General features: G+C 43.2%; 1 protein-coding gene across 1 annotated transcript in view; it reads left to right on the top strand.

Annotated features, from left to right (window-relative positions):
* Positions 1-7,913, top strand: part of LOC8034829 (structural maintenance of chromosomes protein 3) — a gene marked incomplete at its 3' end in the record, with an annotated part of 66,691 nt that extends 58,778 nt beyond the window's left edge. Inside the window, 2 exon segments of the mRNA XM_042287248.1 lie at positions 83-130; positions 7,736-7,913. Of these exon segments, the coding sequence (XP_042143182.1) occupies positions 83-130; positions 7,736-7,913 (226 nt within the window).
* Between the last annotated feature and the right edge of the window lie 7,378 nt (positions 7,914-15,291).

Raw genomic sequence — 15,291 nt, 5'->3', positions numbered from 1 at the left:
AAGTAATGTTTTTGTGTCAAAGTATCTCCTGTTTTTCCTCTTGTTTTCTCGTAGCAATCTGTTGCTCTCTTTCTTTCCCCAGGAGAGCCAAACGCCCTCCGTGGACAACTTCACAGGTGTTGGAATAAGGGTAAGCTTAAAGGGGCACTTCTAAGGTTCCACTTTTGGATGCAACACAGCGGAGTTGCAGAGTTTTTAAAGTGGTAGGTTTAAAGGGCCAATTAACCTCGGGAGCCGCATAAGCACGAAAGGTGTAGGTTGGTCAGACCGTAACCGTTAAACTATCTTTAAAAAAATGGCAACTGGTGCCAGGGATCTCCGGTCACCTGCGTGGACTATCTTTAAAAAAATGGCAACTGGTGTCAGGAATTTCCGGTTACCTGCGTAGAAGCCGAGTGTGCTGTTGACCGAGCTACTAACCCAGCACACAGGAGCAGGAGGAGCAGAAGCTTGGGGTGTGAGGAAGTGAGTGGAGCGGAGAGGGTTTTGGAAAGGGCAAGAAAGAGAAGAGCATAAACAAGTTATGTAAAAAGAGCACACGGAACGAGGAGTGGAAAGGGCAGGAAGGTGCACTTCCCCTCTCTTGGTCACCGACAAAATTCAGTGCAAAAGCTTTGTATCCAGGTGGTGCTGAAGGGAAACGCGTGCAGCGCCACGAAAGAGACAATGGTGTGGCGTAATCTGTTTCGTACAAAACCGTGCCCTAGGTACCACCTGAACTAAGCACCACCCACCCCAGGCACTGAAAGACTAATGTTCATCCTACCCTAGGCACCACCTGAACTAAAAGCACTAACCATGCTATAAAGCTATCTCATTTAAACGCATTTGGCAGAATGACGAAGCATGCAGCCAATTTTTTTTTGTGTGTGCGTGCCATTCGAAGCTCTTCCGCTTTGGGTACATTTCTGTGATTAGGTTTGCAGATGATTCCTGCTCTATTTTTACTTTCGCTTGGCTCGCTTAAAGGCTGACGACCAGACACGGGATTCTGCAAGGCAGAAGATCCTTCTCACCCTGGGGGAGGAGAGAACAGGCAACGGTGGTCAGGTTAGAATGGGGGAGAGGAGGAAGCAGGGGAAACGTGGAAAGTGTGAACTGGTCGTCGGTCTTTAAAGGGATACTACATCGAAATATTGGCGCTCATTTTTTGGTCTATATGTGTTCAAAAAAGCAGCATCACATCGAACATACCAATGTCTTGTTAAAAAAGTCACGAAAAGGAATTTTAAAACGAATTAAACGATTAGCAAAGAGCACCTGGTGGATGTCGCTAACGCCCCGCTTGTAATGCCCGTCTAGAAACCTTGGCAGCTAGTGACGGAGGTTGTCTCGTCTCCAGCCACGACGAGAGAAGAGGGGCAGGAGGAACTCCCCTCTTCCCGAGAATACCTTTTGTGTGTCGCAGAAGTCGCTATTGTCCCCCTACAAGATTACAGAAGATTAACCCGTCACTCAAAATTCATACAAAAGCAGCCGCTTTGGTGGCTGGAACGACTAGGCCATCCTCTCGACGTCAGCATCGCCGTAGCTTTGCTCGTCTTGAGACAACCTACGTCACGATTGCGTTGAATGTCACGTGGTCTCCGCTGGGCCTTCTCCGAGCGCTTGCCAGAGTGGGCCGTTTATAACGAAAAATACAGCAACCAGGCTCAAAATACAAACGCGCGATTGTCATTTACGGACATTGTGGATCATATTCAACCTATTTTTGAACACGACGGGAATATTTCAAATTTCGTTGAAGTATCCCTTTAAGGTGTTGGGGAACTAACCTTGCAGGTTAAAGTGTTGGTTCTTTTTTTTTTTTTTTTTTTTCCAAGTCATTTTTTTAGCGAGTAGTCTTGTCAGCTTGCTGATCACTTTATTGATGTTGTCAGAAAGCTTCACTCCTGTAACTTAAGTATTTTTTCAGAATAAATTATTTCCAACATTCCAGCACTTAAGTATTTTTTCAGAATAAATTATTTCCAACATTCCAGCACCATCTAAGGTATAACTTCTTTAACATTCAAACGTGTTTATCTCAGTTTCAATTTTAAAGCAGTAGGTAGCTTTATAGGGCCAACAAACCTCAGGAGCTGCGTAAGCAGGAAATATGGAGGTCGTTCAGTCCGTAACTGCTAAACGACTTTGAAAGAAACTGCAACCAGTGTCGGGGATCGAACCCCGGTCACCGGCGTGGAAGCCGAGTGCGCTGCTAACTGAGCTACAGGCCCTGCACACTGGAAAGGGAGGAGCAGAAGCAGGTGGTGTGAGAAAGTGCGCAGAGTGTAGAAGAGTGGAAGGGCAAGAAAGAGAGGAGCAGAAACAGGTGGGGTGTAGGAGGAGTGCGGAACAAGGATGAGGGGAAAGGGCAGTAAGACATGCTTCCCCTCTCCTGGTGACCTTCAAAATTCGGAGAGATTCGCGTGTGCCAAGGGGCCCTCACGCAGCTTGGCAAGCAGTCGGAGGGGGAGGTCATTGTCGGTACCAGCACCGCCATTGCCGACACCACCCCCTACAGCAATTAGGGCGCACTGTCGGCCCCGTCTGGACGATCATTTGCGGCGTGCGCATGCTCATCACCATCGTCTACATATCGCTAAACACAACCAAAGTGAACTTGGAACGCTTCCTCTCGGTTTATTTCGTCAGTTATACGCCACTGATGAAAACATTCAAATGCATGGAAGGGACCGACTGTGACACGACACCCATGATCATCGCTGGAGATTTTAACGGAAATGTGCAAAGCTATCCGTGGTTTATCGACTTCTTGCGCAAATCGTACGGGTTACACCTTGAGAGCAGCACCATAAGCCTGACCACCTGCAACAGCACCACCACCGATTGCGTATTTGCGCAAGGCGTTCCCGGACTATGTTGCGTGGACTTTGTAGCATGCGTCTCGGTATATAAACCGTTGCTTTGTATAACGTCCAAATCAGAAGACAGCGGTAACACCGTCAAGAACAACAAAAACAGCGACAACCATGACAGTCACTGCAGTACCACCGACTATCGCCACACTCTGTTGGCATGCGGTGAAATTGCATAATCACCACAGTAATAATATAAGGTTGAAAGCCTTGTGGAACATTAAAATTGTTTCAATAAAATTTTATGTTGTTTTAGAACACCTTTTGCCAACGATGGCTCTACAAAGCTACCAGATTTAAACATGTTTGGCAGAATGACCGAACATGCAGCCAATTTTTGTCATCAAAACTCAGTTCAGAAAAACTCGTGTTAATGAATTGATGTGCAAAGCCAGTTTCTGGAGTTTTTATACTGAAATTTTGTAAGGAATGGAACTGTGAACTTGCTTTCTACATTTTCATGCTCTTTTGTTATGAAAAATTGCTGTGCCTTCAACCTGATGCATGCAAAAAAAATTGTTTTGCTTTGCTTTAGTCTTTTTATTAAAAATTGTCTTTTCTGTCATTTCTATTCACAGCTACACGGCATAGGTGTTATACTGTATATTTCACTAAAAGAATTGGCCATTATCATTAACATTTCTAAACAATAGGTTTCCTTAGGGGGTGCAGTGTTTATTTCATGTACTTAGATGTAACTCTTCGAAGGATTAATATAGAAACTTGACACTTTGCATTGCAAAGCATGGTGCGGGGTTGATTATGCCCTGAAAATTTTGTGCAAATCTAACAGTTGAAAAAGTGTGCCTTTTGGAGTAGTGTCCTGGATGAGTTTGATCATCCGCATACTTTGTATCAGCACCCGAATTGCATCTTCAGTGTTCTTAATCCAAATCCCATCCGCGTCATGGCAATTAGAATGGGACAAGGAATGTGACAACAAGCTCCATGTCATTAAGCCTATTTTGGCACTATGGGAAAGTGTGTTCCACAAGGAATGCCACTGAGGTTCTGTTCTGCCACCTGAGGATTGGCCATACACGCTTGACACACCTGCACCTCCTTTGTGGCAAAGATCTAAAGCTCTGTGCCCATCGTGGGAAAGGGCTGACAAGTTGCACATTTGATGGCATTGTCCCTTTCACCACCAACTGCGCCGATCTAGCTTTTCGGAACTCTTCAGAGGTCATCTGCCTTTTCGTCCTATGTTTTTACTTAGTGACTGCCCTTTATGTCGTTTGACTGGGTTTCCGATTTCTTGAAAAAGACTGGCTATTTAGACCAGTTGTAATTTTTGTCCTGCTATTCCAAACCTCCCTTTTACAGCGAAGCTGTTATGTGCTAGGATCTGGAGAAACATTTGTCCATGGATGTTAACAAAAAACTCGTGTTTAAACGGCGCTCCTTCGTTCCGATTGGATTGGTCGTGGCAAGTATAAATAAAAAGAGGGGGCAACCCGTATGAGTCAGCCTTTTTTGGCATTATTAGATAGTAAGGTCCTGATCCCTTGTTATCATCTACAGTCACCGACTTATCTAGGCCTAGGCGAAGAGTGTGCTGTGAGGAGGCTGAGGGCAGAACGCGCCTATCTAACCTTCTTTTGCTTCCGCAATGCAGATAGAGGCTTGTGCTCAATCCTACGAAACTGACCTCGGGTTGTGCCTCGAAAAATTGGGTTTAGAACTTAACCATAAGTGACCATAAGGCAGTGATCACTTTAGTCACTAAGTATTAAATAAAAACAAACGACGACGTCGTGTACATGTCTTCATTGCAATTGTATGTAAATCGTATAGACGTCGTATAGTTATCGTAAAGATAACAGCTTTGCTGATCCTTCATCTTCACATAAAGTGGATCAAATCAAAATTTGGGGGTTTTACGTGCCAAACCAATGTCGGGCATCTGGCATGCCCCAGCGGAGGACTGAGGATTAATTTGGACCACCTGGGGATCTTTTAACGTGCAACCGAAAGCTCGGTTACACGGCGCCTCCTCCACAATAAGCCTTCGTCAGATTGCGGGCACCTCGGCCGGGATTCGTGAAGTGGATGGACTCTACAATTTTTGTAGTGCCTTCTAAATAACTTTGAATTGGCTCATTATGGCCTACGTTGTCATTGCGCCATTAAAACTGTAATCATCATCAGCCACATCCCATCTGCATCCGCATACCTTGTATCCACATCTGAACCGCATCCGTATATTTCGGAACCATATCCAACCCACAATTTGCACATTCTTAACATGTCCGCGTATGTTACCATATATCATAAAATCAAGATTGAATTTAAAAAAACTGTCTGGATGGTACCTTGTAATAATCCTTTTGCTTATCTTTGTACAAATTCCTCAAGTCAGAATACGGGCAAAGTCATTTTAGCGTATACTGCTTTATCTTGTTTTTATTATATGTGATAATCCTTCCAGAGGTACTACGGGTCGCTAGAAAGATGATCGCAGTTATGAGAACGTCCTGTGAGTTTGCAACACCCTGCATAAAAAATGTGCAAGAATATTTTAAAAATTTTTTTTTGTTTTGTAACACCCATTTCAAGCAGACGCAATTTCCTAAACATGAAAATCATTAAAGGACAAACTAAAGAGGAAAGGTGGTCGCTCACCACAGTGAAGTAGTCGCATATGTATGGTAAGAAATGAGTACACTGCTGGGAAAATATCACACTATTCAATAATGGCAACACCTCGTATTGGTTTCAGTTCTGAACACAAACCCGCAACTGCGTGCTCCGAACCACTTACATAGAGCAACTTACCATAGGTCGAGAAAAAATGTACACACACACACACACACCACGTTTCACTAGTCGTGGAGGCTTCTACTTTGTCGTGGCTTGTGCGTTTTAGGCTTTTTCTTTGTTTGTTTGTTTTGGCCAAAGGAAGTTTTTTGTTCTTTTCTTGCCAAACAAGCACATGCTTTCCTGGGTCTATACACCTTTCCAAAAAAACACTCAACCCCAGGGGCAACAAACCGTTTTCGAGCCCACTCACTGAGTTTGAGGCTAGACTCTCACCGGCATCCCTGCTGACCCTAATGGAGTGGACTGTGATTTCAATAGGCGCAGCCTGCATAGGCACAGTTTCATATGCTGCTGGTGGCTAAATTCTCGTCTTTTCCTGCTGTATTTTGTGTTTCATGGTGTGTGTATTTTCCCGAGGACATTAAGAAAGCATTGTACCACATTTGAAAAAACAAAAAGACAAAAAAAAAACCTGTAAAGCTATTTTTGTTCTGTATGCGCGCGACAGGACGAATGCGACTGGAATGTTAGTTGTCATTGTTTGTTTTTTTCTACAATAAGTTTTGACGTCGCCGACCGATTAGCCGCATGTCAAATGACAAAGCGCTTAGCTGTCGAAAATCAATTGCAACAGAAGATAGCCGAAAGGCACGCATTTTTCATGGTCACAAATAATGTGTTTACCGATGGACAGGACGCAAACATACAATTTTGAAAGTTTTGACGTTTGAACAATATAGCGTACATACCACACAATGCAGCGTTATCCAAAAAGAATTTATTTGAGAAAGATCTCAAATAACGCAGTCACAGTTGACAACTGTCGCATCTTGACGATTGGACGGAATGCAAGGTGACTTTGTTTTGGGGCACTTTTTGGGGAGAGCTTCCTTTTTTTTCACAACAGCACCAAGGCAAAGGAACGAACGTGACTGATCCGTTTCCCACCCCAACCCAAAGAACTATTTTCGGAGAGGACTCTGCGCGGATTATCTCTGGGAGGGGGGAGAATAATTGGCATTGTTTGCAAAATTGCGTCGAGGGCCGTTTGATGTCCTTCCTCTCCTTGATTTCCTGTGAATGTTGAGCAGAAAAGCTTGAGTGGCAGGCACTTACCAGCTCTATTTGTCACAGTGGAAGCTAACACAGAAGGGTACGCAGCACGCATAAAAAAATGAAGTGGAAACTTTCAAGAGGGACCAGAAAACGTTTAATGAAAAACGGCAAAACATAGGTAGAGAATCGTGCTGAGCGAGTTTTCACAGTCCAAGAGAGTGGCAGAAAATTTCTAGCTGATAGAGAGCGCGAGAGTCGCACCAGCCGCATCAGCAACATGGCAGCGGCCTAGGAGCGTTTTTTGGAAAGGCGTATTGATGCCCCTGCATTCTTTAGCTTTTTAATAGACACCGTTTCTGGCGAGATGGAACGCTCTAAAGGGATCTTTGGTGAGAATCAAGTTTTTCTTGGCGTAAAAACAATTTTTCTTCCCGATCGACACCTTTTTTTATAAGGGGTAATTCACTCCCATAAAACATTTGATGATGCACTTCATACCATCACTCGCTCATTCACTCTACAGTCGCACATGTTTATGGACCGCCTCAGCAAAAAGGTAGATCCGCATCCGTATCCGCAGCCCCTGGAATTCGCATCCGATCTGCAAAGATCCACCAGATTCATTTTTATCCACATGCACTTGTTGACGTGGATATCCGCGGATGATCTGCGGGTAATCCGCGAATTATTCAGAGCTCTACAGATCGGGAAAATCTATTGTTCAGGTAACTTTACGAGTGGTCAATGATCTCCGTGCTTCACTTTGCATGCTCACCACTTGCTCCATCTTGAAAGTCTTGGGTTGTGTGTGCTCTTCACTCTTGGCAGGAACATTGCAGGGCGACCCCTGAAAAGTTGCACTGTATTCATTTCGTTGGGGAGAGTTAGTATCTAGACAAAAGCAGCTTACTCCGGGTGTGACACTCCTTTTAGTCTTATTTGGCAAATGTTTGTTTGGGTGTTTATCTGGACTTGAGGCAGCATTGGAGATATTTAAATCTTTCCACCATATCTGGCTTTATTTTGTGATGGTTTGCTCTTTTTTTTGTTCCCAGGTCTCCTTTGTGGGAAAGTCCGGTGAAATGAAGGAAATGCAGCAGCTCTCTGGAGGCCAGAAGTCTCTGGTGGCTCTGGCTCTGATCTTTGCCATCCAAAAGTGTGACCCTGCCCCTTTCTACCTCTTCGACGAGATCGACCAGGCCCTCGACTCCCAACACAGGAAGGCTGTGGCAGGTGAGACCCACGTCTCCTTTGCTTCGTTTTTCTTTGTTTTTTGTTTGGCTTGTTTTATGAAAGATTACGTAACCAGAGCTGTGTTGTTCAGATATTTTTCTGGCGTGTAATGTAGCTGTGCTAATTTTTCAGGCTATCTAAAGTAGAATGGCGCCTTCCACAAGCTGGTGGTTTGCCCGTGTGGAAATGCTATTTGATGCTCTAAAATTTGCTGCAAGCATAATTTTAAAATGGCAGATGAGGAGTTCCGAAATCAAAACATTGATTTTCCACCCAACTGATGCTCGCAGGCAGCAATTGTTTGCGAGCTATGGCCAACAGTTTTGTCATGTCTCCTGCGGGAAGACACATTCTAAGGACCAGTTGACCATTGAGTTTCAATTTCGATTTCCAGTTTTACGTCGCAACCAAACATCACTGCGTGCGTTTTCAAATGTGCAACTTTTCATAAATAAATATATACTGGAGGTGTTGCTGATCGACATAAAATGAAGGCTGGGGCACATTTTTTGGGTTATTAAGATGCCCTAGTTTGCGTGGGCAAACGTGGAACAACGATGGCTTGTTCGCTCCACCACATAGTTGTATCTTTGAAGTCAATATTAAGTCTTGTGTACGCGTGTACAACAATTGAAAGTGGGTCAGTATGAGCCTACCAAGCTCTTTTCACTACATGTCAAGTAAAAAACGAGCCTGCACTTGCAGCCGTGCCTGGTGCTGGCACATGCAAATCAATGAAATACACAGAAGTCTGCCTTATTGCTACACGACGTGAGCTGTCAAGTCTTCCTCGTGTCAGCGAATATCTCCCTCCCAAATTTTATAGTGATTGGGAGTGACGTTTTTGCAAACGCTGAGATCTGTTGCGACCGACACCGTGCCGGATAGTTAGTGGCAGTCCCCTACACCTAGCTAAGCCTTTTAGGGAATGCTTTATGGCTGCTGGAGGTCCACGTCTTAACAGCAGCTCTAAAGTTCTTGTGGGAAACTCGCATAGTGAGGACAGCAAACACATAACAGTTGTATTTATTAATGCTAAGCACAGCGTGGGGTAGTGGTTCTCAAATGAGGTCCCGTGGACCCTTTGGGATCCCTGAATGCCCTAGGGTCCCCAAAGCCCTGGACCAGTGGTTCTCGAACTGTGGTCCACGGACCCCCAGGGGTCCTCGAGAGCGTTCATGGGGGTTCGTGCCAAACAAAAGCAAATTTTTGGCATGTCAAGCAGTCTTCAGAAGCGCTGGCTGCACACACCACTGATATGTACCCAGTTGGCAATGCTGAAGAAAGCAGATTGTAATGAATGTGCAATTTAGCACGTCTCTGGGCAGAGTTGGGTGTTTGAGGCATTAGCGGGGCTGGCCTTATGAAAGGCGTTCAGTTACAGGACTGAATGCCACTGTAGAATACTACTATTAAGATCTACAAGCAGCCTCTACAACTTGTGCTTGGATTATAATTGTATAAAAGCTCCATAATACGGTACATATGGGTACCGGTTTGTCTATTTGATGATACAATTCATTGCCTGGCCAAAGTGAATAAAACACTATGAATAAACAATATCAATTTTGCATGCTACGGCACTGGTTTGTGCAAAGAGTAACTATACCCTGTTGCAGATTAAGAGGATATCGCAGCTGAATAAGAACTAAATAGGCATATTTTACGATTCCAGGTGGCACTGCAGGTGCTGCCTTCTTACCGATTCCTACTGCGCTAGTCGCAAAACAATTCTTTCTTTCCATAAAAAAAAAAAAAAAAAAAAGAAAACATCCCAGTTTTTTGCTCAGCTTAGCTTTGTATGCTTGAACTAGAAACAAAGGAGCTGGGTTTGGGGGGCTGGAGGGGGGAGGGGGGGAATTATCCCATTCTTTTCAAATTGGGCAGAAACAAAGACGAGCAGAAGTGTTGTTTCAATGCTAGCACAGGCTTAGATTCCCCTGCACCCAAAAGCTCCACGGAACATATTTGTTTCTCCCATATATTATATTTCCAAGTAAAATAAAATAAAATTTTATTTGACATTAAGTTACATGATCTATGGGAAGACAAAAAGCCCCAAAAATATGACTTGACTCGGTCCATGTTCCGACAAATTCACATGGCAGTGTTGCATTGTATCATTTATACACAAACAAAAACACTCTTAGTTGCATCATGCGAATTATTTCATAGAGCACCAAAATTTTATTTTATTTCCACGTTCGATCACGGGGCAGATGATACCGCTACAAAGTCTTCAGCTGATCGCTGTTGCCTCAATAAAAGTGGCTTCGAACACTGATTGAAGTCATCTTTTCTTCTATGGCATCAGGGTGGATAAACAAATAATAAATTCCTGCCACACGCAACCATAACTAAATCCCAATACCAATGGGAAAAAGAAAGAGAAAAAATCACTGATGCACGGTGTGTATACATGTAAGCACCTCTTTCTATGAGTGTACAATGTTTTCTTGGTATCAGAGTTTAGTTGCACTTGCGATTTGCCATCTCGCCTGCGCTCTCCTTCCTGATTCAGTTCAGCAGTATTGCTGCAGAATGTTTTGAATGCTGAATTTTTGCAATTAGTTCTGCCAGCTCCTAGGACGATGAAGCGCTTTGTGCAAGCTTTATTTTATGGTTTGCCGGTTTCCGCGTAAAGTGGTGTCGCCTGCATGTGATGATCGTTGCTGTCGCGCCTTACATAAATTAGATTTTTCCAGCGTTACAACACCGTCCTAATGCTGCATTGTGGGGAATTTTCAAACTTATTGCATGTTTTCGTACACACATTGACAGCAATTAAGAACTCTAACCATAAACCCTGACGAATTGGGATCGGGTCGGTTTACGCTAGAGTCCCGGCAAGGACCCACCTCGTTTATATACACACAGATGTATGGAGCTTTGGTAATGTCGTGCAGCCCCAACACATAGTGGCTGTGAAAAGTACCCAAAAAGTGATTCTTTTTCCTTTTGCACGTTGGATGAACCATGACTTTCAAAGAGTTGTTTTCTCCAATTTTTCTTCAAAGCCAGCACAGTGCTGTTGTCAAAGGCTATTGTGTGGCCGAAACGTTGAGATTCTGTTTATTGAATTTATGATTAGACTGTGAAAACATGCGCATTCGTACGCATGTGTACTAAAGCATGCATGTTCATACAGATGTGCACAAAAACATGCGCACTCAAACCGATATAGACAAAAGTGACTCTCAAAACATGGAGATCACATTCAATTGCACTTCATAGCTTTTCTCAATTGTTCTTTGAATATTCAAAAAATTTTCTCACTAGACATTTGAAGTATTATTTGTTGGGAACTCCCCATGGGCACTTGAAATCCACCGAGTGGAGTGAAGAATGAAGGGGGGGGGGGGACGGAAGCAAATTTGAGATTCCAGAGGGTGACGTTATCTAAGGTTTATTTGGCAGAATTTAGTTTTACAAACTATGCACATCCAAGTATTTGTACAAAGTTTGGGATTAGGACATCATTGACGCGCAATGGAGCACTTAGGTCTATACCAAAAGTCACACTCTTTCTCTCGCAGCTCTCCAGTTTTTATAGAAGTTCACCTTCTTTACTTCCGGCTAGAAATGGCCAATCAGTTGAAACATGACTGGTGCCACGTGGTGAACTGCCACCTGATAACTGGCTGGCAGACAACATAAATATCCGCCGAGCCCTCAACGACCACTACGAACCAGGGTGCCGAAATATAATATTTTTGTTTGTTTCTTTTGGTTTTAGTTTTGTTTTGTAGAAAAAAAGCCGTGTTCGGGTTCTGCTCCAGAACAAAAAAAAATGTGTTCAAGCGCAAAAACGAAATTCAAATTCAATATCGAAATTACAGGGATGGAACTGCTGCACCAATTCTCATTGTGCACCTAGTGACTTTTCATATGCCACACTGATACAAAAGTATAGATAATAACAAAATTGCGCCAAAGTGCGCCTGAACTGAAATTATAAATGAGCCTCGTCGAAATTAGCTGTCTCGCAGTTTCTGTTAGCAATAATGACACCGGAACTTCCAGCCCAAATGGGACGCCAATGGATCCGAATCCGAAAATCTGTATCTGAAGGTTGCCGCTGCCAACGTTAGCTGCCAGTGCTGCATGCTCACCATGCTTTTCTGAAGTCCTGGAGTCACTTTATCTGAAGATCTGAATAGTGGAGCAAACGTGTGACTATTGCGATCCGGCAGCCCGCCCCGCGGCCCCGCGCAGAAAACTTGGGAATAAAGGCGAGCAAGCAGTGAGGCGTTCGACGGAGCAACAGACGAGCACCAGATCGTGGGCCTCAAAAAAAGGAGATGGAGAAGATTGAATCTGGACAAGTGTGTTAGTGGAGGCTAATGCAAAATTGGCTCAGAATCTCAAAAAAGTGAGGTGCTTCTGTGAGCAATTAACCAAGTCCCAATAGATTTATTCGTACAAGGGCATTTGTTATCTTATTTAGTCACTGAAATATGAAAGACCATTTTTGTACCTGCATTTTATTTTTTGGCACAGCTTACTAGGCAATGCTGAGCAATGGAAGCTATTTGTACCTGTTTATATTTACCCCTTTGCAAGTCTGTTTTATCACGTGTCACACTGTCATGTGCAGTTGTGCTTTATGTGTTTTGTGTAATTGGCACATAATTTTGTGGGAAATACTTGCAACTAAAAAGCTTAATGAAACTACCGTTGAGTTCACATGGAGTTATCTGCATGCCATATTTTCTTTAGTTTTGAAAACCAGGTGACATTTGTCCTCTATTTTAACATTCTTAAAACTCGTATGCTGCTCCCAACTTGCTTCAAGACCTCATTTTTGCTCCTCCCAGCCTGCTCCCAAGATTGCTTCATATCTGCTTTGCCCAGTTCTATCCCTGTAATTAGTGAAGGAAACAGAACGCTCATTTTTATGAAAAAGTAAGTCAATAAAAAGGTATAGGAATTGTGCTCTTATTGCAACGATAGAAAATGAAAGAATTGGGGTAAAAGGCTTTGGTAGGAAGAACAGCCCGAGGCACTGAGCATGATCTCTGAGGCAAAACATCTTCAGGTATATTCGGTGAATTACAAGACCTCTGTTCCAATAAAAAATACTCGACTATCGAGAATGCCCGCTCCTCGCTGACCTGTGTGGATGGTATACCAAGGGTTACTTGCGCTAAAGTGTAGAGTTCTGATAGGAGTTTTTTTGTTCTTTCTAAAATCTCAATACAATTGTGGTTCTTCGAAAGCGTGACTCCTTATCCAGCATTTTGAATTTTTCGAGAGGGCCTGGCTCACTTGTTAAATGAGGGTGCGCGCCAGCCTCAAATTATTGTTTCTTGAGGAACACTTCGAGGGCATCTTCTCATTCCTTTGGGGACCAGAAGATACTGAACTACCTGAAGTTTCCTCTTGAACCGAAAATTGGTCAGAAACGTTTTTTCGGTTTCACTCTGGAACAAAATATTAATGTTTCGACAATGTTCTCGTTCTGCCTAAAGGCCCGTTCACACAGTTGCGACTCCTTAGAACTGAGTGCCTTAAAACCCCTTAAAATCTCTTACGATGGGGGAACGCACTGACACCCTTACGCCATCCATGCGGTGACCTTGGAACTTGATTCCACTATAGCGAAGGTTTGGTGGTATTTGCGAGGTAAAATGTATGTACTACTTATGAGAAATGTTCATTTATAACATTGGCAAATGTTTTTCGAGCCAAAAAAAAAAAATTATTTGCAAAAAAATATTAAATATATGCGACTGACCTGTGTTGCACTGCAACCCGATAGGTGGTGCCAGTGTGTCCTTTCGTAAGAGATTTTAATAGGTTTCAAGGCACTCAGTTCTAAGAAGTCGCAAGTGTGTGAATGGGCCTTAAAAATATTTTTCTTTTTTGTTTTTCAGTTGTTGTTTTTTTCCGTTCCGACACCCTGTTACAAAGGTTGCTCGCTACCACACTGCGGTGCCATGCCGGGAGTACACAGATCAAATAGCACGAGCCCTGAGCAACAAAAACGACGACAGTGCAAACAATGAAACAAAAAAAAACAAAAAAAACACCGACTCAAGCCAGTAACTTAACCAGAGAAGAAACTTGTGGGGCTTCAGCTGCCCTCCCCAAAAGATCGAACCGACCCTATAATATACACATATATTTTTACCCCCCCCCCTTTCCCCTCCCTGGCAAAGTAATGGAGACCTCACCCTCCTCAGCCCCTTCTCCCCCGAAAAAAATTTCTGCCTACGAGCAGACCACATGCAGCATTACACTGCAAAAAATTATGGCTAAACAAAAAGAAAAGCATCGCCAATTTTACACTGCCCCACTCGGCGGCACTTGCAGGAACAACAACTGTGATTTATTCGCAGCTCTGCCCACATCCCTAACCAAAAACACATCACATGCACAGAAAAAAATAATCCGTGAAGCGCGCACCCCGGAACCTTAAACACGACTGAAAGAAAGAGGTTCATGCAGGTAGTCCGACACTGCACACTAACACAAGATGACCTTGTTTGTGAAATATCTATGAAAGGTTGCTCACAGATGGTGATACGGGATAGATAATAAAATCCATCAAGAAGGCAATTTTCAGGCTTTCACCAAAGTGCAAACTTGATCCTCCTATTTTCCTATTGAAATACATGGAACTAAGATCTTTTTGGAGATTTCTTAAAGAAATTACCTGTAATGTATTAGTGCTTCTGTTTTTTTCAGAAGTGCTCATGAATGGCAGGTTGAAAAAGTAGGCTGTTTAAAGGAGTTCAAGCTCTCGTAGAAAATCTCTAGCGGGGCGATGACTCGGGATATTACCGTACTGTTATTTGGCTTTATAATACCTGTGCTGTTATATTTATTACTTACTTTAGCTTTTCATGTATGTTCAGTAATATATTGCGTGCAAATTTGTCTACTGTTTGTTCACCTCGTGCGTTTGAGTACCCTCCAAATATGGCCTTGTGTTTCCCCCCGACCTGAACCAATGACAGCGCACGCTTGGCTGCTTCGTCGTTGCACATTTCCTGCAGATTCTGGATGTTGCCTTCTGATTGACATGTCCATCCTTGCATTCCAATGCGCTAAAGATGCATTTTGGAACACTTGCTCGCCGTATGAAACTTTTCCATTGCAAGCCAATGAAGCTAAATATTTTGCAGTCTTTTTAATGACTGATTTATTGTTAATCCGTTAATGTTTTATATCAATACTAATGTGGCACCCTATTTACCCCCCCCCCCCCCAAAAAAAAAAAAAGAATGAAGATTGCAATTAAAGAGTTCAGTATAACTGCTAAAGAAATTGTTTTTTTTTTGTTTTTTTTTTTTTTTGGTCATACACTCTTGTTTTACATGTAGCTTAGATGGAGTAAGAAAAGTGCCCCAAAGTGTGTCAATAAGGGGCTGTG

Source organism: Ixodes scapularis, unplaced genomic scaffold (genome assembly GCF_016920785.2).
Source record: "Ixodes scapularis isolate PalLabHiFi unplaced genomic scaffold, ASM1692078v2 PGA_scaffold9__187_contigs__length_104089568, whole genome shotgun sequence".
Classification (NCBI taxonomy): domain Eukaryota; kingdom Metazoa; phylum Arthropoda; class Arachnida; order Ixodida; family Ixodidae; genus Ixodes; species Ixodes scapularis.
Note: the sequence above shows the minus strand (reverse complement) of the source record. Positions and strands in the feature narration are given on the sequence as shown.